The 27,915-nt window shown below is 35.8% G+C and overlaps 1 protein-coding gene across 4 annotated transcripts in view; it reads right to left on the minus strand.

The window, feature by feature from the left end:
• Positions 1-27,915, minus strand: part of CDH8 (cadherin 8) — a 214,158-nt gene that overhangs the window by 92,591 nt on the left and 93,652 nt on the right. For all 4 annotated transcript variants that reach the window (XM_037409396.1, XM_037409398.1, XM_037409397.1 and 1 more), the window contains one exon: positions 5,060-5,354. In XM_037409396.1, coding sequence (XP_037265293.1) covers positions 5,060-5,354 — 295 coding nt within the window. The remainder of the gene's footprint in view (positions 1-5,059; positions 5,355-27,915) is intronic.

Genomic DNA, 27,915 nt, shown 5'->3' on the forward strand with positions numbered 1-27,915 from the left:
ACACTAAATAATTCCAGTTTGCTTTTGAAGAAAAAATAAAAAAAAAAGATTGAATTATTTCTTATTTACAGTAGTGTAACCAAGGGTAAACTTCGATCCAAAGGAAAACATTGCTAAGTAGATGTGCTTGTGCCAAAATTGGAAATTGATATTCTGACTTGCATGAAACCCTAAGCCTTTTCCAATAAAGACCTTTCCCCCCACTAAATAGTTTTCATGGAAACATTTAGGGACAAAAATATTCTAATCTTTCTCACACTGTTAATTTTTTCTAGTGTTAAAGGCAAAAGCATTTCTAGAGTAATGGCAGACTGGATTCCACTGCATGTATTTCAAGATGGTTTTTTTTTATGACTGTGAGGGGACTTAATATTTGGAGGTTATTAAAGTTTGTCTGTTTACCTTAATTCAGGCAAACTATGAAATAATTCTCTTCCCTTATGGCTTTTGTTCTTTTTCCATCTGTGTCCTTTTTTATTTCACCAACACGTTTGTCACTCTACTTCTGTCATCTTCTGTCTTTCAACATGACACTAGCTGTCTAAACACTCTTGCCTTCACTAAGAAGAAAATCAAGAAATTTCACTCCTCATCCCACCCCTGAAAAAAAGATCCTGCTATACTGTTGGGAAAAAGTATCCGCTTTTGTTTCCATCATCACCTCTGCAGCACGCTTTCAGGGAAGTCATACATCTGTGCACAGCTAAGAAGGCAACACAGAAATAGAACATACTTGGGTGTAGTGTCTCTCTTTTTTTAAAAAAAAAAAAACAAAAACTTTTTTCTTTTTTTTTCTCTCTGTTTTTTTCTTTTCTTTAAATAAGCTACAGATCCAGCTACAATTACCCTTATGGATCTTCTAAGATAACTCATTCATTTACATAATAAGCTACCTTCATTGCAGGCATATATACACATCTCAGACAAATGGGGGCAGGGGGGAAGTCATGGGGTTCTTCCACCCAGAAGCTTAGGTGAATCTCTTTTTAAAAGGTTTCAACTGGGTTTCATTACCAGTGCATCCCTGTACATCTAAAAGTGATTAAGCAAGATGTACAGACAAATGAAATTATTTCCTATTTGTGACATGCAATACTGTCACAATAAAATTATTGTACAGATTTCATTTTTTGATCTTTAATCCCTCAAGCAAATTAATATCAGAATTAAACAATTAAAGCACTAAGTTTCAGCAAAGAGCATATTCTCCATATACATTATTAGCTTTTACAACTAAATTCATCATTTTGGAGTTGGGGAACAGGGTTTACTACAGTACATTATATAGGAAATGTGTAAAAAAAAGAAAGGAATACAAGGATGAAATAAGGGAAAATTCAATTTAGTTCTCAAAACTTTTTCTGGAATGTGCTCCTCTCGTCAAAGAGAGAAATAATTTATTTTAAAATAACTCTGCACACAGTGTCGATACAACACCACTCAGTATGTGTGTGGGTGTGCGTTCTGTAAAGACAGCTGAAAAGTGAGCATCATTCCTACCGGAGATAACACAGTGTAATACTAATTGTCTTTGCACCAGGTAGTGGGAGGAAAGCCATGCAAATCCTTTTCTTTTGTTTTAATAGCGAAGCAGGACTTTCCAGATATCACTGATACGTAACAAAAAAATCTAACAGGCCGGATTGTGGTCATGCACTTGTGATAATTTCATATACTGGCATACACACACATTCATACATATCACACACACAAGGTTTGTACATACACCACAGTTTTCACATCCCCATAATGTGTCTTTCATGTCCTAGACAGTCATGCAAAAATACCACTGACGTTCATATAACGCATCTCTTCCAGCAAGGAATGTAACACCAGTGTCTAATACAGCTATTAGGAAAATCACACTGGGTTAAAACCTCAACATTACATTAGAGAATAATGACAGGTTAATGCATTCATCTGTATTTTATGCATTGCTTTCCACAGAGGTCCAAAAATAAAATACCTTGTCCAGCATCCCCATTACATAAGTACACTCTGTGTGTGTGTGTGTACACACACACACACATGTATATATATATACATATGACTTCCTCTTCTGTTTCAGAGCAGTCAGAATTTGTATAAGGATTTTCAGGAAAGAAGAGATTTAGTGGAACCTTTTATCCTGCATAAGAACACTGACTAGTAATGGCTGTGTTGTAGAAATGTCAAGGCTGAAATTAGCAGTGGGTGGAGATCTCTTTAAGGAGAATTAAGTAAGTGAATAATGGAAGTAAAATACTCTTAGTGTGGCAAAAAATAAAAAATATCCCTGAACTCTGAAAGGAGACAGTTTTCTTATAAACATTATAGAGAAGTAAAGTAATTTTAAGAGGACTAACAAAACTTAAAGAAACTTAAAATAGTTTATGGAGATTTAGTACAACTTGATATTGCTACCTGCAGGTTAAAAGAGGAAGGCAGAAGGAAACAGTAACAGCAACATTAGCGAAGGGGTAACAGTCTGATCTTCATCTTTCTAGCCTTGAAAATTGGTTCCAGCAGAGATTGCAATGCAGACTTGACTGCATATGCTGCACAGATTTTACAGTCAGTTGTGACCCGTGTAATGCAATGGCAAACATACTCTGAGTTCTGAGGTGACAGTTTAGAATTAGGTTTTGTTTTTCAACAAAAGTGCAAGCGTGTATATTTGTGCTTCCTCACAGAAATAGCCTGAAAATGTGCACCCCTAGGAATGTCACATAGAAAAATATGCAAAGTTCAGGCATCATAAGGGATAAATGTGCAAAACTGGCATAATTTCACTAATAAAGGTAATAAATGGTAGACCTCTTGGATAATCTATGACAATTTTCTATCTGTATTTGTGGTGTTAGAATAAACTCATTTTGGACTAAACTCTTCCATGCAGCCTAAGGATATGTAAAAATGTGGAACTACATGATTTCGAGGCAGTTCAGTGAAGAATTACTTCTCTTTCCCCCACCATGCTAGGGAAAATAGTGAAATGATATCCTCAAAAAGCCAGAGCTTTTCACTGTTCCAAAACCTGACATCTATGTCCAGGTACTGGTCATTTCTTCTACAATCTCCTACTGTGAAGTTTCCCCAGATGAAGTTTTATCTTCTAATGCATCTCTCATGACCATCTTTACATTTCCTCCCCCCTCCCTGCTTCACCCTAACACTTTTCCCAATTGTTTCACTTCCTCTATCTTTCATTAATGAAATTATTCATGTTTCATTTCCCCTCTCTTGCTTTCATTGCACTCTCACCATCTTTTAAACCTCATGTTAACCAATTCACTCGATTTTTATTCATCTGATCTTCTGACTAGTTTCCTGTCAATGTTTTGGATTGTTTTTTTTTTTCCCCTCATCTTCTGCACTGTGAATACTCCTTGGATAGAAGCCATATCTTTACTAAGGTTTATAAATATTGCTCATATGCACCGATACAAATTACTTTTAAAGCAGCCTTGTCTCAATATATATTCATTTTCTTTTTTCCTAGAATACCAAACAAGTCCCGTTCATATAAGGATTAACTGCTTTCAATTTCCTTTCATCCTTCTCCTATTTCCTCCTTTATTTTATTTTTTTCCCTTTGCTTTATTTAATTTAGCCATTGTATTGCCTAGAGCCTGGCAAAAATATATTCCGAAAGCAGGTTCGTATCATGTTTATGCTGCTGTGTAACTGAAAGTAACTTACAAATTAAACCTATGTTTTAGTAAAAACTGATGTGCAGGCTTGAAAATTCACATATCAGTTTTGGCACAAGCAATTCAATACAACCAAGATATGAAAATCTGTTGGAGAATTGTTGATTAAAAAAATGAAGGCTCGGGTATCACCTTCTAGTCAGCACACCATGCTTACATTTGAAAATGGCCTGGTACAACTAATTGTACTGAATGTGAGTGAGAGGATGGTTCTGGCTCCTTACATTCCTCTTCTTTTTAACTATATAAGACAGAATGGTGGTTTTGAAACTTTTTGATAGGGTGCTGCTTTATTTTACAAAGCGCCTTGGCATTCTTTCAATTATCTTGCTGTGACAGATGTAGACAAATTGCTGAAAAGCATGTTATGCTCAACCTAATAGTAAAAAAAAAACCCACATTAGAATTTACTCTGAATTTCATGGCCAGATTTTGATGTCTTTGCTTATACTGAACTCTGAAATTGACTCTTTTGGTTTAATGGGTTTACTTCCCTTTTGCTTTAGTGACAGCTACGGGTCTTCTGCACTCGATATGTTTGTGTCAGTAGGGACTGAGGACCTGAGTACATAATTACGTACCCCTGTAAGTAGAGATGTATACACTTGCAAACACAGAACACAGGAGAAACTATGAAAAAAGATTAAAATCTAATCTATTAATCCATGAGAAAATAGATTCACATTAATCTGGCAAAAATAATAAATATAAGTAAAACATATTAAGAAGATTATTTCCTACTCCTTTCGTTTTCTTTGTTTTCACACAGTTAATTTCCCTCTTCACCATCTCTTTCCAGAGGTTTCTCTGTTTTCCCCTTCCATCTTCCACACAAATCCTATGGCTAATTGGTTAAGTCCACTCTAGAGTCTAACCATCAATTCCCAGACAGAGCATCATTCATTTCAATGTTTTCGGCTGATTAGAGTTGCACTTAGAGGAAAACAAATAAGTATGTATCAACATACTGCAAGTGCTACATCTGTGTATGAAAATACACAAACAGATAATTAAACATCAACAAAATATCAATAGGATTAGAGTGTCATGTTGGAACAAATCTTGATAAATCCTTCTCAGTAACAATACTCTAAGTACAGCATCATAAGGGGAATATAAATTCAACCCGTTAAAGTGTTGTTGGACAAAGACAGACACATTAATACATCTGTTAGTCATTTTCTTACTACTAAGGGACTCCACTATTGTGCTGCAGATGAAAGCTTTGGCCAAGGAGAGATTTGTAAATATGCAAATTAATGCTAACAACATAATAAATATCTTATTATTCATCAACAACTCAACAGCATACTGGCACAGTTTAAACTGTGAGTAATCAAAGTTTGTTGATGTTTACACATACGTACCTACAACAGACATTTCTGGAACCGTAGCGTGATACGGACCATCAACAAACTCTGGGGCATTGTCATTGATGTCTTGAACCTTAATAATGAATTCTGAAGGAGGCTCCAGAGGTTGGTTTGTGTCCCTGTCGACCGCTTGGGCTGTTAGCGTGTATTCAGCTTTTTCCTCACGGTCAAGCCTTTTCATTGCATGAATGTCTCCAGTCTTGTCATTGATCACAAAGATTGTTCCAGCTCCATCTCCTGACAGAATATACTTGATTTTGCTGCTGCCAGGATCCAGGTCTGTGTGCAACTAAACAGGGAAAAAAAAGCACTTTAGAGACAAAATTTACACCCAGATTTTTTTTTTTTTTTTTTTGCATTGGTCTAACCATACATTTTGTCAAGCTATTCTTTTGTACTTTAAGCTTAGCACCAGTGATCCACATCTCAGCTTGAATACACAAGGATAGTAGGGATTTGTATACATACTAATCAAAAGTGAATGTAATCATAGGCATAATTAGACTTTCTATTTAAAAAGCAGCTGTTATATATATATATATTGAATCCCTGTTCTAAAATGTAAATGTCTTCAGAACTATTATCAGCCAAAATGAACAAGCACAAAATGTCCTTAACCTATTAGATCAAAGGGTGAATGAAGGATTAACAGTAATAGATATTTTAATCCATTTTTTTCTTTTTAGTTATTGCTTTCAGCTTATTTTCAGGTGACTGAAAAAGGCTGAACACTGGCATCTATGCAAATGTTGTAATGGACAGCATTCACAGAAATTTAGAGCCATATCATAACTCAGCTGTTAGCAGAACTTAAAGGATTCTAAGGTATTTATTCTAAAAGTATTTCCCCTAAAAAAACCCAACAAACAACCTTTGTTAAAGCAAGTTTCCAGAAATATTAAAACCACCCTCACGCACATCTTCCCATTCTCCTCAATGCTGCATTAGAAAAAAAAAATTAGATTCTATTTGGCTTTTCAAAAAACAACACAAGATTATTATAATCTGAAACAGTATGGGAAAAATAGAATTCTTCTTTACTTTGATTTTTTATTTGTTAATTAAAAGCCTAAACTGAAGAGCACTGGAGACAAACAAAGGGCATTCATTGATTCTGAGCCCACAAAAAAATCAAGTATTAAATATTGGATTATCATCACAAATTCTTAATTTGTGAGGGTGAGTGTACCAATTGGTGGACCATATGTATTAGGGTTGACACACTCAAAAATACAGGATAATAATTTAAATATACAGTAATAGTGCTTTAAATTCTATTTACTATAAAGTCCAACACAATATGAACAATAAGAAGTGAATAACATGTCATTAAAAACCTAACTTGCATTTATTATTATTTACCTCTGTCTCACAAGAAGTCTGAAGGAAATATGTACAACCTGTTTAGGACAGCTGCAACATGACTTACAACTACCACTAGACTTGCTCCTGTTTGCTTATTTTTTAGCAGGCAGTTCAACAGAAATTGTTGCTGGTTATGCATTGTACTCTTCAATGGATATCAGGGGTTGCTAGGGCCAGCATTGTCATTTGATATAAGAACCTGTATTGGGATATTAATACAGGTGTGGAAAAAAAGCCTTGTAACACCAGTTACAGCCAAGACACAAGTGGATTTTTATGTCATACCACAAGCAGGCTCTGCAGGTTTTTCAGTAGATAATGACTCACATACAGTTATATCTGCAAATTAGCTGTTCAGGAATAAGGGCTTAGAAAACTCATTAACAGCACCTTAGAAAAAAGGAATCTCAAATTGTTGCAATGAGCACAGCGGACAATGGCAGTCAGGTTTGATTTTCCAGATGATCTGGTTTATTATACATACAAAATCTTGGGCCGCCAGTGTATTCTCTGCTTTGCAATAACAGCAGAACTCCCACCAACTACAGGAGGTGTGACTTCACCCTCGGTGTTTTGCAGGGCAACACTTTATTACCACACCAGCTAACACCACATCATTGTTTTAACAAATTTCTAAAAGCACTTGAACTGTCTGTGAATTTGAATGACTCAATCCAGTTGACTCTTCCTACCCAGCCCACATGAGCGCACATACAGACATCAAGTGACAGCTGAGTCCTTTTTCCAAAAACTGAGTTTTTCTTTTTGTAGTTGCTATCAGCTTTTACTTGAGAACAATCAGTGCCATTTATTAACTATACTAAATCAGTTGACAGTACTTCCCTGTTGTTTGGTATTGCAGTTTTCTCTGCTCAGTAAGACACATTAATACATTTATTTTTATTTATTTTTTGCCTTAAAGATATTGTCCTTATAAGCAGAACTATAATCAATCTAGGTGTCAGCAACACAAAAAATTATTTCTAGGGTACCAGAGCCTGTCAAGATCAATCCAGAATCTGTTTATGTTTTAAACAGATTGTTTAAACACCTGTTTGATCCCTGGATAAAATCTATACTTTATTAACATTGCATATGAAGATTTCAGCAGAATATCCATAACTGAATTACAGTGATGTATCACAACATTGTCTGGACACACACAACTCAGCAAAGCAATTGGGAACATCTCAGTTCACCCAACTACAGAGCCTTACAATGAAAACTATAATCTGAATTTCTAAGAAAGCACTGGCTGGATAAAGTAGATATCCCATATAAATACTTGAGAATGCTCAAAGATCTCCCAGTTTGCTATTTGCTAATAATAAGTAGGAGAAGCTGTCAGTATAATCTCTGGTGTAAATTTTACCCATATTATTCAACACAATTTATCGTTCATAAATCAGTTCTGGTATAAATTAATGTGGAGCTATAAAACCTTTACAGTGCTAGTAAGATACCAACAGTAAAAACAAAATAAAGTCTATGATTACTATTAATTGTTTCTTCTAATAAGTTAAAGTTCTTTGCATCAAAAGAAACAAATAGATATTGGTATTTGAAACCCTATAAAATAAAGGGATAAACATTAAACAAAAAATGGAAGAGCTAGAAGCATTTTATAATCTTAAATTTGGAACTGAGGCTGATTAGTGGAAGATCAGTCCTTTACCCAAAGATTAAAAAAAAATTACTATCATTTTTGCCACTATTAGTTTTTAATAAAAAATCAAGCTGTAAACATGGTGTTTACAGAAATGATATGTATACTTTTAAAGATGAACATTCAGACTGACAGATTAAAATACCTTTTCTGGGTTTTGAAGTTCTTACAATATAATATCAAAATATTATAATAAATAACTCACGGAAATATCCATTTTTCCAAAATCAATTCATTGTTTGGATTTAGGATTACATCATCATCATCTATTTACAAAGTTAAATCATGGAGCTGAAGTGAAACTCCAGACCAGAAAGCACAGTATTTTTTCCAAGTAATATTTTCTCTCTTCTACCAGATGTGAATGATAATTTACAGCAATCGTCAAGCTTCAGCAAGCTGTGTTCATGTGAAGGTTAAAGATCATTAAACACATAATTATATAGGGTCTAGGTGAATGATAGAGAGGCATAATGAATATGATAAATGAATATCGGTTTCTGCTGAAAAAGCCTGACAAATGTTGTAAATTTGAAACTGGTTTCCACACCTGTAGCTTCATTTGTTGTGCCTGTGCTTGAAAGCTGACCTCTTATTTTTCAGAAAAATATTGAGAAAGGTAAAAAAAATTCTATTTAAATAAGGAGACACCTATAGCTAGCCCCTATGTCCCACTATGAGACAGCAGCCCAAAACAAACAGAAAAGCGTGTTTACTGGAAAACTTAATCATGTTCAACTCACTTCCACTGCATGAGATTCAGGTAATCAGACTTCAAAGGAAGTGAAATCTTCTTCCTCCACCACTGCCCTGGCTGTGGGGCTATAAATTCAACCATCTCTCTTCTTTAAAGTAGCAGATGCAACCCCATCACCCAATTCCATGCCTGGATTTAGGGCAACAAGAGAGGTTTTGGATCCTTTCCTAGTTTTAATGGTGATGCAGATGCCTTGTATTCATACCCTACTAATGGCTCCCATGCAGCCCTCGCACAGGTCCGTTCCTAAAAAATGAATTTCATCCAGAATGAACCCTCTGAACACTGCAGTTTCTAATTATTATTACTTCCTTTGCAATTCTATGTTATAATACAGATGATAACCAAAGAAGCCAGTATTAATAGGTAAAAGCATACACAGCGTACTTCCACAAAACTAACATTATTTTCACTAATAACAGATGCATACTTAAAAGTACTGCCAACACACTATTCAAATATATAACATATATTTATAGTCTCCCACATAAATACATTACAAAAATGCATAATTACAATCAGTGCAAGAGAGATTGCGTGGATGAAACTCATTCAAGGAGACTCTATATGCTGTAGATGTAAAAGTACTACTCTGCAGTAAAAAAACAAATACATGAGCACGTTACACTGGTACTAAATTCTTCCATTCCACAGGTATTTGTTCATCATATTTTTAATCACATTTTCTTAACAAAGACTTACTTCAAAACTACGTATGCAGCCAAGAACTTAATGTGTGGACGAAGGCTGAAGAAGCTCCAAGCTAGGTTTGGGAAGTGCTTTTGAAATTCTGAGTATGCAGAAAGATTGGTGAGTATCTTCTGCAGATGGAACCCATCTCACCTGCTCTCAGTCAGCTACCTGGCAAATCATCAGTAGTCAAAACAACAGCTTGCTCAGCGCAATGAATTTCATGTTCAAGCCATGTGTTCACCATCAGGGAAGTACATAATGCACTTGGGTCTGGTCTGTGCCCAGCACTAGCAGAAAGCTGTTGACTGCCCTTTGTAGTGGGATTAGGCACGTCCAAGTCCTCTCCAGGCGTGGTGTTGATGTACAACTTGATACAGACTAGCCAGTAACAATATGCATTGTGAAAGAGAGGATTTGTAACCCCAATTTCCTCATATTAGTGAAAAGGTATATATATGTCAATAAATCACAAGAGGGGGGAAATCTGCATATTATGAAAATGCTCCTGCACATTTTTAATTAAGAGAAGACAAGGCAGCATTCTGTAGTTGGGTTTTTATTTAAGTTTGTTAGAAAGTAATTAATTCATCCTTGTGTAATTACAAGGGAATTACCCCTTACTTGTTTCAAGGGAAAATGTATAATCTGCTCTTAAAACTTCATTTTAAAATTTGCATCATTCTTTTACATTCTAACTCTGGAATTTTTTTTAAGGGATTAACTAGTGCATCACCAATCTTCACCTGATGTTATGCAGATATACACACAACACACCAACATTTTCCTAATGCTCCAGGTTCTTCTATTATTTAACTGTGCTTTGAAATAATATTTCTCATTTATGAGGCAGACCCCATTTAATGAACTTTGAGACAGAATTTTCAGCTTTCGTGACTCTTCTCCAAAACTGCTGGGTTCTAAGAAGCTATAGCTAATTTTGTGAAATCATGGAAGGATTTTAGTGACTTTTACAATCGTTTATACATATATCAGTGCTTTCAAAAAACTGTACTGCACCTGACTCATCATATGATTCTTTCTGTATGTGACTTTGCAGGGTGGTTTTTTTTCCCTAAAATATGAACATCATTAGGTGTTACAGAAGGTTTCTGTGTGTATTGTTGACATGCTCTGACACATAATGGAAAATGAGCACGTTTATTGATGACCCACAATTTAAAAAGCCATTCATAATTAAACTATTATAGATAGATTCAATTCATTTGCACACAACGCAGAATTAATAAAGTGAATGTAATTTCAATTGAATAGACTCTTTCATTTTCTCCATGGATAGGCTGATCCCATCTCTAGTAATGGGAATTATAGCTGCACAATGGGGGAAGAAGAAAACCAAATATTCTGCATTATTATTCAGGGTAATGACAAATTGGGGCACAGACTTGATGTACCTGACATAATGTCAGTACTTGGAACACATTCAGAAAGGAAACAGACATGTCCATGGGTGACAAAGGTTTCATTTAAGATATGAGAATCATGTAACTTGGAAGCCTCTAGAGTAACTGTCAAAAGACATTACTGCTCACACTTCTCAGCTGCAGTTTCACAACCATATTCAAAGAGAATTAAAGCAATAATATCCCTAACACTTTCATTTAAGAACATAATCTCTGCTTTTGTCTGCCTCAGTTTCCTACCATGTCATTTGAGTATCTTTGATTCCAGATGGCTTCTTTTATGTTTCTGTTTATTCTTTGCTGTTGCTTTTTTATTCTATTTGATTTGCTAATTTTGTCTCTGTTTATATTCATGCTGCAACTGTGCACAAACTGCTTTCCATTGCTTACCTTTTGGTATCATAATACACTAGAGTGAACTGCTTTTAAAAAACTGGAGACAAGATTGGATCTAACTATCTGTTTGTTCTAATTCACTGATTATGACCAACTGATGCAAGAAAAGAGCTGAGGAATGTGACTGAACCCTGATCCAAGTCATTCCTGGTTAGAGCACCATTGGTCCTTTCTGTACGTGTCATGTATTGCCTTCCTCACCAGTCTGAATTAATAATTTATATCTATTTTCACTCAGTGTCTTGGGAGAAGAGATAGATACACTTGTTTTTACAGATGGGATGAACAGAGGAAGAGATAAACCCATGTTTAGTCTCACAAAGATATATATTAGGAAAAACAGTCCAGCCCATAGGACTACCCAAGCCATTCCAAAGAGCTCTACATATTTATCTCCAGTTAATCACAGTATTAATTTTTAATTAGAATTGTTATGTATTGCCAGTGTTGTTTCACAAATTTTTTTTCTGCCTGCCAGGGGAGCTAGGAATCAGGAAAACATGTCCCCACATGCAAAGTCTTCCCCAAATCCACAGTCACAAGTTCATCTTCAGGGGCTGTGATCGCAACAAGGACCAGGTAATTTGTTTCTACTCTTTTCTATCTTCATTCCAAAGCATGGTCTCAGGTTGATTTTTCTGTATATATTTCTTATGTATCTTGCTTCTTCTGAATCCTTATGTTAAGCCAGAAGATAGCTAAAGCTTTCTGTTTTCCTAGTTCTAGCCTTGGCCCTTTCCATTTGGGAATACCATCTGTCTTCCCTTCTGTCCTGAGAACACGGCCACCACATATGACCTGTGTCCCACCACAGCTTGGACTGTTGCCTTTAGTCACTGCTTTCTGCAGCTATTTAACGCCCAAGTGTCCTGTGTTAAGTGGCCTCAGATGGCTGACACCTTTTTGTAGTTGGCTTTCTGCCTAGCTTGGAGTTCATGTAACTATTTCTCAACCCAGACTGCTGTTCCTTTCTTATGTTCCAGCAGACACTGCTCCTGTAAAAAGGTCTTGATTTTTTAACCCAACTGTTTCTGATACTTGGAAACGTGCAACGAAGTTGTGTCGTGTTGCCAAAGACAACTCCTTTCCCATCTCATTTACTTCTCTATTATTTCATCTATAGTATACTGTGGTTCACCACAGGAGATCTGAAAGCTGGATATAGAGAGCCTCAAAAATTGCATGCAGTGTTAGTCTTGTAAAACATATTCTCTCCTCTGTGTTGGTTTTTGTTGTTGTTGTTTTGGGTTTGGTTTTGTGTTTGGTTTTTTTTTTGGGGGGGGGGGTTGGGTGGAGGGGGAAAGTATCCGTCTGTCACCTCCTACTGTTTGCGGTCAAGCACTTATATTAACAATTCCAGTGCTTCAGGCATTATAATTAACAGTGCCTCCTGCACTTGTCACTTTTCCCAACTCGGTAAAATAGCAGTGAAATCATTTACTCTCTCCTCTATCTTGTCAGTCTTGGACACAAACTATGCTGCAGTTTCTACTACCTGTAAGATTGCGTGAAGTCTCCCAACACAACTTCAAAAGTGTTCCCTTTTGGCTTTCAATTTTACTGCCAGCAGAGACTCTCTTGCTGCTCCTTCCTCAATATAGGCAAAAGATGGGGAAGGCTGTAAAAAAACATAAGCCACAAGAATTTCCCATTCAATGTGCTAGCCACAAGTCTGGCAGCTCCTATACACCGAATCCTTCTCTTTTGTTCCTTTAATAATCATCATCTTATTCACAGTGTTCTGAGCTTTTCTTCCATGTTGTTTGAACTGTATTTTTCCTTTCCTCTTTAAAAGCTTATTATAACTTGCTAGGCTTCATTCTCAGGCACAGAGTACATTACACTGGAGCACTAAGACCTCTTTGTGCTTTTCAAATTATTTTCTCAAGTGCATGTCAGAGCAATATCTTATAATACATACTCTTAGGATTGCAGAAGAGGAATAAAAAAGTTAATCACTACATACCCGCAGCAGTAAATTGGAAGCTGCTTACAAAATCTGTCAAACTAGACAAGCTATAGCCTAGATCAGCAAAGGCAGAAAGAAGTACAATAGGCCAATGTGGTCAAAGGTGACAAGATATTTCTATTTATTTAAGCATATTTAAGTTGTCACAATTTTACAATCCTTCAAGGCTCTTTTTTTCAGCTGCTTTTACAACCCTGGCTTCTGATCATGCTTTGCTCACAATGATGAGGAGGAACCCAGTGATAATATATTTAACCTGTCTTCCTTCTAATAAAAGAATTTCAAATCCATGCAGAATGCATTCTGTTACTTAATGCCTTCTGTTATTTAATAATATTTAATAAAACAAACCTGAAAACATTAAAATACCTTTTTTTGAGGGTAATTTATCAAAGTTGACTGCTTAGCAGACTTCCATGTCTGAACATAAGGAAGCAAGTACTGTCTAAAACCACATGATGTGTAAAGCTGGCAGTGCAAATAGAAGGCTCTTTTCTAGCAATTGGCTGTCAAACACATCTACAGTGCAGAAATATAAACATCAGCTACGCAGCCAGCTTTGAGCTAAAATTGAAAACCGTTGAGAAGGTAACAGAGTGAAATAAAGAAAACTAAAAAATTAAGTTGTGAGTACTCACATATTGATTATCTTATGAACTATCTGCTTATATGTGACAATATAACTTTAGAGTACTTACAGTAACCTGCGAACTGTGCACATGGGTGCAGTATAATTTTTTTCTTACTAGAAATGTTTTTCAAGTTACTTGGAATGTGGAAATAAACACAGCTAAGAAATGCTACAAAGCAAATTCCTTATGAGATGTCAAACAAAACATTAGTTCTTCAGTTACCATGCTTGCAGTTACATAGTAACATCAGTGTCATACATCAGAATAAGTACATACAACATGAGGATAATTTGATTATTTTTTGCCATTTTCTTGCAGTTGGATGTTTATTAGTGATAACTCGTGCAGAATTATAAATTATTCAGAAGAACCTGGTTGAAACTAGTTATTATGACTTCATACAGTTTCATAAAAAATTATTTGTCACATCACTAGTGTGGTTTTCAAAGCTTCCTAATGTAATTTCCCATGCATTTCCACTAAGTCATGCATTCCTGTGAATTTCTTTCAAACTCACTTGCAAAGGTTACGTCTCTCATAATGCGATCAATTTGCAATACCATTAAATTTGAAATATTTTTTTAAACCACTAGAGAGAGATCATAGCTTCTGCCTTTGTTAATGCTTTTCTCAAAGAATTGACAGAGAACACAAACCATTACACACAGACAATATTAAATATGCAGAAAGAAACAACTGTGCCAAATCCAGCAAGGTTTGATATTTATTAATGTTATTACCTCTGATTGTCAAGCAACTTGTGTGGAGTCTTGCAGTCCCCTTTCTCAGTTATTCCTGAGACTTTAGTCTGCATATGAATTACTACATTCTTTGGCATATCAGATAACCTGACCTGTTTCCAAGTCGGAAAAAGCAATGCTGTGAGTATAAGCGTGGGCATCATTTTGGAGTATTTATGTCATTAGCTGTAAACACCTAAGCTGCCCGTGTTTCAAAACATGCAAAATTTGGGGTCAATGTCCCATTAAAAAGAAACCCTGGTTCAGCACGAATACAGACAAATTGTATACAAATCAGTATCACAAAAACTGTAAGTGTGTAACATATGTCAATCTCAGAACAGCCAGAATCCATACAGACTTAGCAATGATTTAGTCTAGACCTTTATACAAATCGTCTGAGCTCATGGTGAAAACTACTGTGGGAGGCTGCAGGAGACATCTGTACTAATTTAATGACGGTTGAATCACTGTCAGTTTTCTCTACCCACACAAGCTTGGTAGTGCTCGTATCACTCTGTGAGCACAGAACAGCCAAAACCCCATATGGTCCTCTCACCATTCAGCTGTTCTTTGCGTTTCTCTAATGGGACATTCTTCTTAGAAAGAGAGGTGAGCAGCCATCATGTATTAATATCTTTTGGGGTTGCGAGCAGCAGAGAAGATGCATGATACACAATAGACTGAAGTTAAGAGGCAAAGAAACATTATGATTTCTCAGGACCTCTTCTCAAACAATACACGTAGTCCCCCTCCTCCGAAGAACTGATTATTACGTTGCCCCCTAGAAAATATAATGGCCATAAAAGGAACATCAAAGGAGGGAAAAGCTGCATAAGGGAGATCCTTGAAGATCTCCAAGGGCATTGCTGAGGTTTTTCTAATAAATGAGTTCAGGTACCTTTTGGAAGGGCTCAGGAGAAAAAGAAGGAAAACCACTGAAACTTTAAAAATATGAGAAAGAGGTATAATATTAAGAACTAAAGTTTTTGAATGAGCCAATTCATACTCTAGGTAAAAGAATGACACATAATCCAAATATCAAATGTACATTCCTGCTATTTATCTGAAAACTCTACTGAGAGAAACAAATGACAGCTGGTTAGCTGGGCAGCTGACAACTGCAGACTCAGTACTCATCTATAAATAATGATTATTAATTACTTGTAATACAGTAACACATAGAGGTCCTTGTTGGCACAAGGACTCTGTTATAATCTGTGCTGCAACCTTCACTGAGCTTACTTCACTGTCCTCTGCTTACAGTGAAATACCAAGTGGCTTTTTCCCCTCCTTCCTTTCTTCTGAAAGAGGGACAAGGAAGAATGAACCCAAAGTACATAATTTTAGAAATTAATTTCTAAGACATTGGCTAATTTCTACAATTACCACTTACGGCTTCAGTAGGATTCAAACTCATGGAAAAAATGGGGCTGAATTCTTGCATAAATTTCTAGTCCAAAAATGGTATTTTAAATTTTTTTTTAGAATTTTTAATAGTTTTAATGGTTTCGGGATCTGATATAAGACCAAGGAACTCAGTAGGAGCCTGTATCAAATTTCAAAGCACGCCAGACAAAACTCTTTATCTGAAACATGTAGAGAATAAAGATACAGAACCAAACAAACTCCCCCCAAAAAGACAAAAAATCACAACTGACATCTAGTTATCAATTTGGATTATGACTCCATAATTTATAGTCCAACTAAATTCAGAATTTACCCCTAACCTACAAGCTTATTTTTTATACTTTTCTGATAACTAATAGGTCATGTATAACTGATTTTCACACAAACTAGATAAATAATGAGATCAGCAATTATCTGACTGTGAGATAATAAAGTGTTGAAAATAGCAAGACCTTGAAGTAAAGTAAAATATTTGAGATTATTTATCAAGTCAGTAAAGCTGCCTTTTCACATTTACTTAGGATATAGGAGATGGAATATTTTGTTTGCCTATGGAGATGGGATCATTGGGTATGTAAATGGACATTGATAGCCAAGTTAACTGAAAAGATAATCTGCTGTATCACATTCTTCAACAAAATATTAGCAGTATAAACGCACTGTTGCTCAGTTCTGTAACAGATATTCTGACACAAAACTTGATACAGTTAAACATATCTTGGCTTATCAAATGTTAACTCTGTTTTGACACAAATCAGGATCATGCCTACTCAAATATCACAATCAGCATGATTAAACCAAACTTTTTTCCCCACCCATACTAAAAATTCAAAGCCATATTTAATATCTCACCACTGACCACAATTGGTTTCTGAGTTTGTGTATTTTTATCAGTGGGACCATAATTCCCTGTCTCAACTATGCCAATTCCACTAACAGGTAGCTTTTCTCAGAAAAAGACAGAAGCCCACAGGACAAGAATGCCTGGAGCCATAATTTTCTCCAGTCTGGTGCATAACTACTTCTGATTATACAGCATCGATGTTAGCAAGGTGGCTAAACAGGGAAGCCCCATGAATTCTCCCATCTCCTTTTCCTTTTCCATATGTGCTATGAGAGTGTGAGATAATAGTAGAAGTTTCAGCATTATTTTAAAGAAAAAAATAATTAGTTAGAACATAACCCTGCCCTTCTTTGCCAGCACAAAACCCAAGCAATTTCAATCTGGCAAAGAGAAAACACACAGAAGTTTTGGAGGACTGCAACACCTACATTGCCTGTATGGGATAGAAATTCATAAGAAAAGCAGAGTCCCTGAGCAAGCCATATATTCTGCTGTTGTTTCATATATTATTGATCTGCAGGTTTAACAAACAGTTCCAAGTCTCAAAGAATCCAGACTGGCAAATTCTTAGGTTTGTCAATTGTTACAAATAGGTCATGAACAGTCCCTTACATGTGAGTCACACTCATGGAGATTGTAGTGTAAATAAGTATTGCTGGAAATCACCATGTAAAGATTCGGTTCCACTTCTGGACTTGCAAATACCATGGATTTCTTACAATTGACCTGTAACTTTAAACCTTTGTGTGCTGTTTGCCAGCATGGTCAGTCTCTGCTCAGTCCAATTCTGTTTAGATGAACACTACATTAATTTCAGTCCTTCTGTAGACCTGAACAGAATGTATATTTGCAAGCCAGAATTGAAGATAGTAGTGATGTTGTATTATATACACTGTACTTATTCTTTATACCATGAAAAAGAATTTCAATATAAGAGTTAAATAGTTAGAAGTCTGACATCTGTCCTTTACCAATAAAAAGGAATGAGATCATGCAGAGCAGGTGATGGATAACACAGAAAATGTGAAAAGACTGTAAAAAGCCTCCATCTGAATTATGCTATATTGTCACCAGGAAAAAAAAATCCTCATATTTCAGCTTTCTTCTATTTGCTAAGATATGTTCCAAAGGGATAGTGGTAGTGAAAGTCAAAACCAAAACATCAGCCAGTTTGGAGGATATAAACAACCACAAAATAGAAATATCTAGAGTAAAGTAATGGGAAAGCAGGAAGAAACAAAAAAGAAATAAATACCAAGCATATGGCTCCTAAAAACACATAGGAAAAAAGTTACATGACTGTTAGGCAATTTAAATCTTGCCGCAGAAAATGAAGTTGAGAATATTTAACTTCCAGATGCCAGTTCATTGATGACAATATGTTTGGTTTGAGGTTATTTGGTTGTGGTTTTCTTTCTTTTTCTTTTTTTTTTCTTTTTTTTTTTGTGTGTGTGTTGTTGTTTTTGTTATAAAAGACAAATAAAGCACAGCCTTACAAATACCTAAAGCAAAAAAAAGGAAAAAGCCCCTAACAATCTATGTGTACTTGTGATAATATTCACTTTAAGGGTTACTTGGAGAGTTTTATATTTGAGAAATACATTTTCTTTCTTTTTTCTGTCTACAAGAGATTGACAATTACTGAATTTTTAAGCCTGTGTGGACAAACATTGGAGAAGCAGTCCCACACCATCAAAGGGATGGGGGAGTTGCTTGATAGGAAGAAGCTCTTTGAGAGATCTGCATGAGAAAAATTAGAATACCAGCTAGTTAAAAATCAAGGAGTATACAAGGAATTACATTCCTGAAAGGTGACCCACAAGTTGTTTGCAAAGATAACACAGATTTCAATAGCTTCTTTGACTGCAGGTGATACCTAAATGAATGGATACAGAATATGAGATCAATAGAAAACCTCATGTTTTTGTTGGTGTTTTTCTGTCCACAAGTACTACCTGATTTGGATCTCATTATATTCAATAGTGAGTGTATTTCTTTGCTAAGCATACTCCCAAACCTTATTTATTCTGCCTGGAATCTTACTGCCAAGCTCATTTCTTCTTACTCCTTGTGGCTAAAGCTGTCTTCTGACCTGATTCTCTTCTAGAGGTGACACTTTATATTGATAGCCCAAGCAAAGACAGTCATCATCAAACTGGCTGTGTCATTCAGCCCCGGGGCGCAACGCTGAGAGCGATCACACATCTTGAATATCAGCAATTCACTCACAGCTTTGCACAAACTAGAGATAACCTTTTATTTGTCTTCCTACAATCAAGGTAATGTTATCATTATTTAACTATTAATACTTGGCCATCATGTACATTAATCCACAATTTCAATGTGTCACCACAGTAATGGTAGGACCGTCACTACACCATTTCAAAGCAAAAATTTTTTTTCCTATTCTGCTGATGGGGAAACAGAGTCACAGAATAAAGAGGCCCAATATTCAGAACAAGCTGAATAGCTGAAGGTCCTAAGGATAGCTGCCCAAGACCACTAAGAAGCAATACCCAAACTACCAGCCTTGCCCTTGTACCTGCATGTATTTTTTCACCTCTAATTTTTTGGACAACGATGACTCAGTGACACTCACTTCAACCATCCACTTGCATTTTACTGAAAAGGTGATTTAGGAAACAAATATAGGTATGGGAAAACACCAATGCAGTATTTTTTTCTGAACATTTCATGACAAGAATGCTTAAGTGATATTTTAGATTCCAAAATCTTGTTATGCCTGTGTATGCATTAATTTCATTCTTTTAAAGTATTTAACTTTTTAATACATTTGAAAAGTAAACCATTGCTTCCCTTTATTTTTTTTTTTATATTAGAGGTTTGTTTTTCATATAATAAAGATACTATGCCTAGCCCAAAACATTTTTTTGATATTCCAAAACTTTCTATTTGGAGTGACACAGAGGTATCTTTTCTCCAAAACTTTCAAAACTGTGCATGAAATAAGTATCTTTCACTCAGCTCAGAAGAAGCACTCAAGTTCAAGAATTAAATTCTTATTTGCTTTAAAAGCAAAACCATTCCTGCTGCCAACACAAATCCTCCAATTAAACCTTTACTTCCAACAAAAATAAAGCCATTTCATTCCCATTGTTTATAATAATTTAATTATTTTCCCCATTAGAACTAGCTTTATTTTAATGTTTTAGTGCTTTTATGCTATGACTCATGCTGTAGATATTAGAACAGCTTTCTACTGTGCCTTTACTTCTGCAGCATCACCAACATAATTAGAATATATTTGCTGTGATTATATTTCAGTATATACAGATCAACATATATTTTGCTCTTAGGTATAGAAAACCTATTGTTCATGTAATTACTATGCAGAAATAATGCAAATGACCCTGCTGAAGGCAATTATTGGACTTTCTTTGTAACTTTATAATGTTATAAACAAGAATTGGCATTCTACTCAGGGGTGGACAGCAAACACTCATTTTATTGAATGCTTTAAAGACTTCAAATTAACAGAAGCTAAGTGATCATTGTAATCATTCACCTAGTACATATTATATCTCTAAAATCAGACCTTAGATCATGCTATTGAATTATACAGATCAAGATATCTCTGATTAGTATATCCTAATGAACAAAATTATTGTGCTTCTGCGATACAGGACATCACACCTATGATGTGGCAGCTGCCTGCAAAATGTGAATAAGTCATCACAGCAGGATGAGTTACAACTGAGGTAAAACCCACATTTATGGTACCTGCTGAGAGCACTTCTTAACTTGTGTAGGAATTGGAAAGACCTTTTAATTATTTAAACTTTTTTTGTACTTTATAGTGAAAGTCATGGAACTATATCACAGGATGATAAACATCCACATACTGTGTTCTCTTAGTTTCCTCGAATTCCCTGTGACCAAATTCCCTTCCAGTTACTCACAGGTCCACGCAAACATTTCACCTGTGAAGACACTGTTTTCCCCCAGTAAAGAATCTCTATTAATCACATAAATGTTGTCATGGTCCAAAAGAACGTGAAGGCACTGCCAAGGTCTACCACTGAAATGGACAGGCACAATCAGCTCCTGCCACTCGCACAACTGGCAGTGCTCAGAGACAGGGAAGTGACAGGGTCATCCCACCATGTCAAAGCCCTAGATGTTCAGTCAAACCAATCTCACAACTTTTGCTTTCTCCCCCACTTCTTTTTTCCCTACCCTTTACATTAGTTGGGGTACTGTGCATAAAGGAGTATCTTGCTGCTGTATCTAACACCCATCTGAAATTTTTGGCCAGTACTCTGCTGACTAGGATGTGCAAACCATCTGCACCAAAGGAAAGGATGACAGGGGCCATTGTAGATCAATGATCCCTTGGACAGGGTCACTACTGGTGCCACCTGATTGATCTGTAAGGCACTACAGGCAATTCCCTGGACTTGGTCTCTTTCCTCTGCTCTTCAGCCTAGTCTGAGTCACAAATATAACAGTGGATCTAATTGCTTATTTTTTCCAGGCACCAGAAAATTATTTTTTTTCAAAACATACTTTCGTCCTGTACAGGATATCATTATGAAGAAAGTCAAGTTTTCATAAATAGCAAATACCATATAGAAGCCTGATAAATTTAACCCTAAGGCAAAAGGTCAATGCATAAGCATGCCTGAAAGCTGACAGATTGAGTTTTGGGAAAGGAAAAGACATGATTAGACCCAATACCTTCTTAGTTCTTCAACAGTCTCTTCCTAATAATTTCTTCTTGCTTATCTTTCATGGATCCTAACTTGGCCAAAGGATTTTGCAATAAAAGTTTTGATGTGCAAACCAAATCATTCCTGTGCACAGCTCTTTCTATTATTGCTTTGTATATATTTTACTAACAAATAAATCAGGCTGAGTTTGCTCCAGCTTTTGGAAATCTCCAGTCCTAATTTTTGAGGCTCTCTTTGAAATTATTTATTTACGAAGCAGTCCATATTATTGCCCTTTCAAGAAGTGCAATCAACAGAAAGGATACCAACTCTCCTCTGAATGTGCCATGATGTCTAGCTTAAGTACAAACTATGAAAAATGCAGATACAAGCAAAACAAAACTCAAGATAAAAAAATCCCACTGTTTTTATGTATGCTGTACTAGTAGACTCTCCCATCATTTCAAAGGGAGAAATGTACTTGGATATCTCATTATGATACGTAGTAGCAAATTTTTGTCTATCCCTATGCTGAACAGAAACCCAATCTTGTAATTATTCCAACATTCTAAGAATCTCTCCAATGTCTGTATTGACAAAGTTGCTCTTTGATGCTAAATTTTGATTTATATTTTAGTAATCTCTTGATTTTAAGGAATGGAATGGGGGAAGAACTCAAATCATATTTGTTCACATAGAAAGAAAAAGTATTTTTGAGAACACTAAAATTAAACTTCAAACACTGATTTATTTTTTTTGTGCCTCCCTGTAATTATAAATATGGAAAGAAATTTTTACTTGATGCATATCTAAACTCCTTCAAGTTCTGTAGTATGTGAGCTTAAATTAGAGTTAGTGTTATTTTTGAAAGGCTAAGAAGTGCAACCATAATTTAGCTCTGCTCAACCACGCGGTGTCTGTGCTTTGAACTGACAGAAGCCTTTAAGTGCAAAAGCTTAGATAAGCTGATAAAGATGAAACCAGCCACGTCTGCAGTTACTTAGATCCAACTCAATTCAGCCCTATCATACCACAAATCTCAGATACTTGCATATTTCAAAATAGTATTACTATGGTGTAGTAAATAATAAGCTTGCACAGATAATGAGATCTCAGACAAAAAAAAATAAAAATAAAAAATATTTCCTGGCTCCTGCTCCCCCAGAACAGAAGATGTCACCACCACAATAAATTCATTACTGTGGATTAAAAGTCCCAAAACGATTTTACTGAGTTATTAATTAGAAATTTCCCCTTTAACATAGAAAGGGCTTTCCATTCCCAACATAAACTTAACCAGAAAAAAAGAGCAACATATTTTATGCATTACCTTGTTTTGTTTTTACATTTACATTTGGCTAAGATCAAGCACTGTCCATACTGGAAAAAGAGCAATAGTGGCATTACATTGCATTCAGTACTCCCTATACTATAAACTTAGATGGAATACGGAATGTGGGCTACTGCAAATTACAGTTTACTTTCCAGGAAAAAAACCAGATTGTTGGGTACCATTCCCCCACCCCTGAATTTGAAGGTCATTGGAATTAAATACAGATATCTTCTTTTTAGAGAGCTGAAAAGCTCATAGTGCACAATACCAGAAAGCAAGTGGAAGAGGAAATGCTGCATCTGTGCCACCTGAGGATTCTCAAACACCATGGCAATCAGGACAGAAATGAATCCACACCACCACACTGGCCCATGGTGGCCAGATCAGTTGAGTAAATGTCTTTTAGCAATCTGTCTGGCATGACGCAGTTCAGCTGCATTTTACCCTCCTTGTGGACACAAATGAACAATATAAACTCCAGATGTAATTGGCCCTGCCGTGCCCTTACCAAAGTCAATGTAACTCTGCAGTGCCAATAAGTTTTGTGACAGCTTTTAATTAAAACAAATAAACAGTGAGATTCAAATGTAAATTACAAAACCACCATTCAGGTAATTCCATGTTGGTTAAACTTTTATCTATGTAGCCACCAAAAGCACACAGGTAATTTAGTATTTCAAACTGATTCTGCAAATAGATTAGCTCTTGATATAAAATTGTTAAGCAAATCATATCAAGAAAAAAACATTCTGGGATACAGTCATGGGAAGAGGTCACATACACAAAACTAAGCTTTGCCCAATTGATTTCTAATTATAAAATCAGAGGCTCTAGTTTGTGGTCAATAGTCCTTCTCTTTAGCCTGAAAAAATAAGCTGTGCTCACACACAAATATGCATAGACATAAAACAATTCTCATTGTTTCAGTAAGCAAGTGTGTGCCCTGGCACCATTCAGCTCAGAATGAATCAGGCAATGCCTCACTGAAGGCCATCTATGGAATTAAGTCTACGATGCCTCACTGATGGCCAGCTGTGATACAGCAAATTGTTCCTTATAATAAAGCTACAGTAATGTCTGCCTGGGGAAAAAAAAATCCACAGGCAGATTCTACAAGGGCTGAATAAATTTAAATGCACATATTGTATAATTACACAATTTTATGTTTTCCTTTGTAAAAATATAGTGGCTAAGAATTTAATATATTTAATTCATTCATTCTTCAGCATGAAGGGTAGGCTGCCAGGACATCTGAGTCTCTTGTCTCGTTTCATCTTTGTATGAAATTGGACAATTCTCAGGATGCAAGAAAGCCAAATAGTACTGCTCTACATATTAAGCATGCTCAATATAAGTATGCTTTCTAAGTACATACTACATCTTCATCATAGACTAAAATAGCGTGACGGTGAATATACTTTATCTATATAAACAAATTAGGAAAAATCTTTAGTTACTATATGATGTGTAAGAGCATTTGATTCACAGGTCTACCTATTTTACACAACAGCTGTGTTCAGTGTACGTGCGCTGCATTTCAGAAATTGATGAGTTTTTCTGACTTCATAATTTTATAATGATAAAATTCTAGAACATTCATAAACATTGTGAATCTTTTCCTTGGGAAATCTAAAACCCGTGCTGTGCTGCATGATTACTTAAATAATGATTTACTGCTCCCCATGACAAGAAGAGAAGAACTGTGATCTATATAACTTGTCATATCCATCTCTGATATTTACAAATGAATGCATCTAATGATCTGGCTGCTAGAAATTTCACCCTGTAATATTTGCTAAAACTTAGTAATCTTCATTATTTTTCTCTCTAAAGCTGTAAAAAAATTCAAACTCACAAGAAAATTACTTTTTAAAAAGAAAAATATTTTCTTAATAAATGATTACTTTCATTTCCAGGCTTGATTCTCTGCTGCATTATTCCACTTGCACATCTATGAGAGTCAGCAGAGATGACATTTCTTGAAGAAATAGGTCTTTCCTTGCTCTGCTCCAATCCCTTTATCACCCATTCAAAGTTACACAAAGTAATCTGGAAAACAGTGCCACAAATTCAGTTGCTTATATCTGAGTAACAGGTTTTTAATCATGTATTGCTAGCGGATCAGCTTGCAATCCGGCAGTCAAATTTTGTGGTGGTATCAACCACAGATGTTTCACGGAAAGTGAGACACAGGGAGTTGTCAACCCACTGTGAATCAATTTATTCATTCTCACCAACTCTCCAGTCAATTTCATACTTCAAGGTGCAAATTAGAAATACAGATGTATTCTCTGAAAAGCTTTAGAGATTCAGGTTTTAAAAAGCAAGTTTAGAGCCTGTTGGCTCTCATCCAGCGTAGTATCAGTTTAACACTAGATGAATTCTTCTGCGGGGAGCCACATCCCCCAGCTTTGAAGTGAACTTTACAAACATGTCTTTATGTCAGTTATGTTGTCTGCAGACCATAAGTCCTAAGACTTTATAGCCACGTTCAAGACCTGGCAAAAGACCTTCTGCTTTTCAGCCATTCCTACCACAAGTGGAAAGTGGAAAGCTCTAAGACTGCACCACTGTCTTAAACCATGTGGTTGACATTGTTAGTACTGGGGACCAGAATCTGGGGGACAGCAACTACCCAAGACCGCCACGCAACTGAGAAGGAACTTTAGTATAACAGTGAGATATCTTGCAGTAATTCAAGATACATTCTATCTGCAATGACCTGGAATGGAAAGCAAAAGGAAATTGGAAGCTGAGTCAGCAAACTATATCATAAAGTCATTACAGGTCTGTGATGTGATGAGATGAACAGCTACAAAGGATAAACTATGGTATGTTACACCTGTTGCATACACTTTAAGCATCACTGACTGGAACTGTGTTCTTGTAATTGTATTTGCTGTAAGAATTGCACAAGTCAACAGACAAATTAATAAGGGTCTGTCAGGGTTTCTACTACCCTAATATTTAAGGATTATTTTTTTCTAACATTACAAAGTGATATTAACAATGGTACAATATTACTATGATAGAAAGCAGATAGAATTTATTTGCCTAATTATGCCTCACTTTGGCCTAACAGTAAACACTGAAGAACAGGCAACTAATCCCAGTAGGCTGCTCTGCTGTTCTGGGTTATCAGTTGCAACGCTGGTTTCTCTTGATAATATATTTGAGGATGAAAGCAGAAGACTATGTAAGTAACAGCAACAAAAATGGTTTATTCACAATATACTTGCTACCCTTTAACTAGCTAAGACTGCTTGCAGCAAAATATTTCATTCTAGCTCAGAGAAGCTGCTAAAATTTTTATTAATGAATTTTATTAAGAAATTTATTTCTTTTTAAATCTTACAAAATTGAATCTAAAATAATACTATTCTGGATTCTGAAATACGATTATAGCTGAGAAAGTATGATTTTCTACTAGTCACAATGGCAATGCTACCTCCTTATTTTCATATTCACCCTTTATTTTAATATGCAGATAATAACAATCCATAGCTACATAAATGTAAATACCAGAGAATCCATTTTAATCCGGATACATGAAAAAAAAGACAGACCAACCCCCCCAAAAAAAAAACCATAGAGAAGCACAGAGACAAAGCAGTGATTCATAGAAATAAAGAGTCATACACATATGCAGTTTACATGTTTATAATTGCCCGTGAATTCTTGACTTGCTCTCACATATAGCTGTAGGATAGTGACTCAGCCAGGGTGAGTGTCAGCCAAATCCAACCAAAGGAGGAAATACAATGCATACATTTTCCATTTTGTTTATGGCACAAGAATAAACCCTCTACTCTGACCAAGGCTGTTTCAAGAGGATGAAGAATATGTGCTACAAAGGCTTTAGGGTGTTCCACAAATGGCTGTTTCCTTTTGAGCTACAGAAAAGCTTGTAATGGACTTTTCTGTTTCTAGAGACACTTTTAAAGCCTCAACAGAAATTCAGTAATATTTTGTAGACAGTATGAAATTGCTGCTATAAACCTAAATGCAGATGCATAGCTTATATATTTAAGCCATATTTTTTAACTAAAGAAGTAAAAAAAAAAAAATCAGTTTTGAAAGGGTAAGGTTTTATCCAAATTAATAGGGCAGTGCATTGCAGCTGGTTCATGTACGGCTAATGTGGTCCTTTTCAGAGCTTTTAACACACTTTGCTGATTGTTTGCTCAAGGCATATGGTTTGAATGAGCTGGGCAGTGCACAGTACAGCTGGCAGACTAGATATCAAAATCTGGCAATATGCCTTAGAGTTATCTGTGACTAGGTATCATATTAGCCTGAATTTTATGTTTTGATTTCTACCATATCGGTATAAATTGGAAGTTACTTCAGATTCTACTACAGTAGATGACATCGCTTCCAGTCTTGCAACAACTAGATGTAGATGACCATGTTTTGAGGAATGGTCTTAAAGGGCAAAAGTTTTTTTCTAGACAAAATAACTATGAAAAGCTTCCATTAAACAAATCCAGTATCTTCAAAATCTGCAAGTAATTTTTTCTAGTGCACAGACTGGGAAACAGTGGCAGGTGCTGTTCCAAACACACACTCATTTCACTCAAGCAAAGAATAGAAAGGTTTTGGCAGCTTGTTTTGTTTTCACTATTACCTCCCATAACCAAAGTCAACGGTTTCAGCCTCAGCTCTGACATCCAGGAAGATCTAACAAAACTCTCCAGCATTACCTGAATTTTTGTACTAATTTCATAAATAAAGCATCATTTTTAGACTCTCAACATAATAAACTCTCATTTGCACTGTGTAGATTCATAAATTCCCGCTGTTAAAAAATGCTTTCATCAGAAATGGGCCAGCCTCCCATGATGTCCATTCATATTCCAGTTTTGAACTGCAGGAGGGTGTTTGCCAGTTACAAGTGTTCAGTTCTTATTACAGAGTTTCCTTTATTGCTGCTTGAAAAGCTAATACAGATACT

This window comes from Falco rusticolus, chromosome 15 (assembly GCF_015220075.1).
Source record: "Falco rusticolus isolate bFalRus1 chromosome 15, bFalRus1.pri, whole genome shotgun sequence".
Taxonomy (NCBI): Eukaryota; Metazoa; Chordata; class Aves; order Falconiformes; family Falconidae; genus Falco; species Falco rusticolus.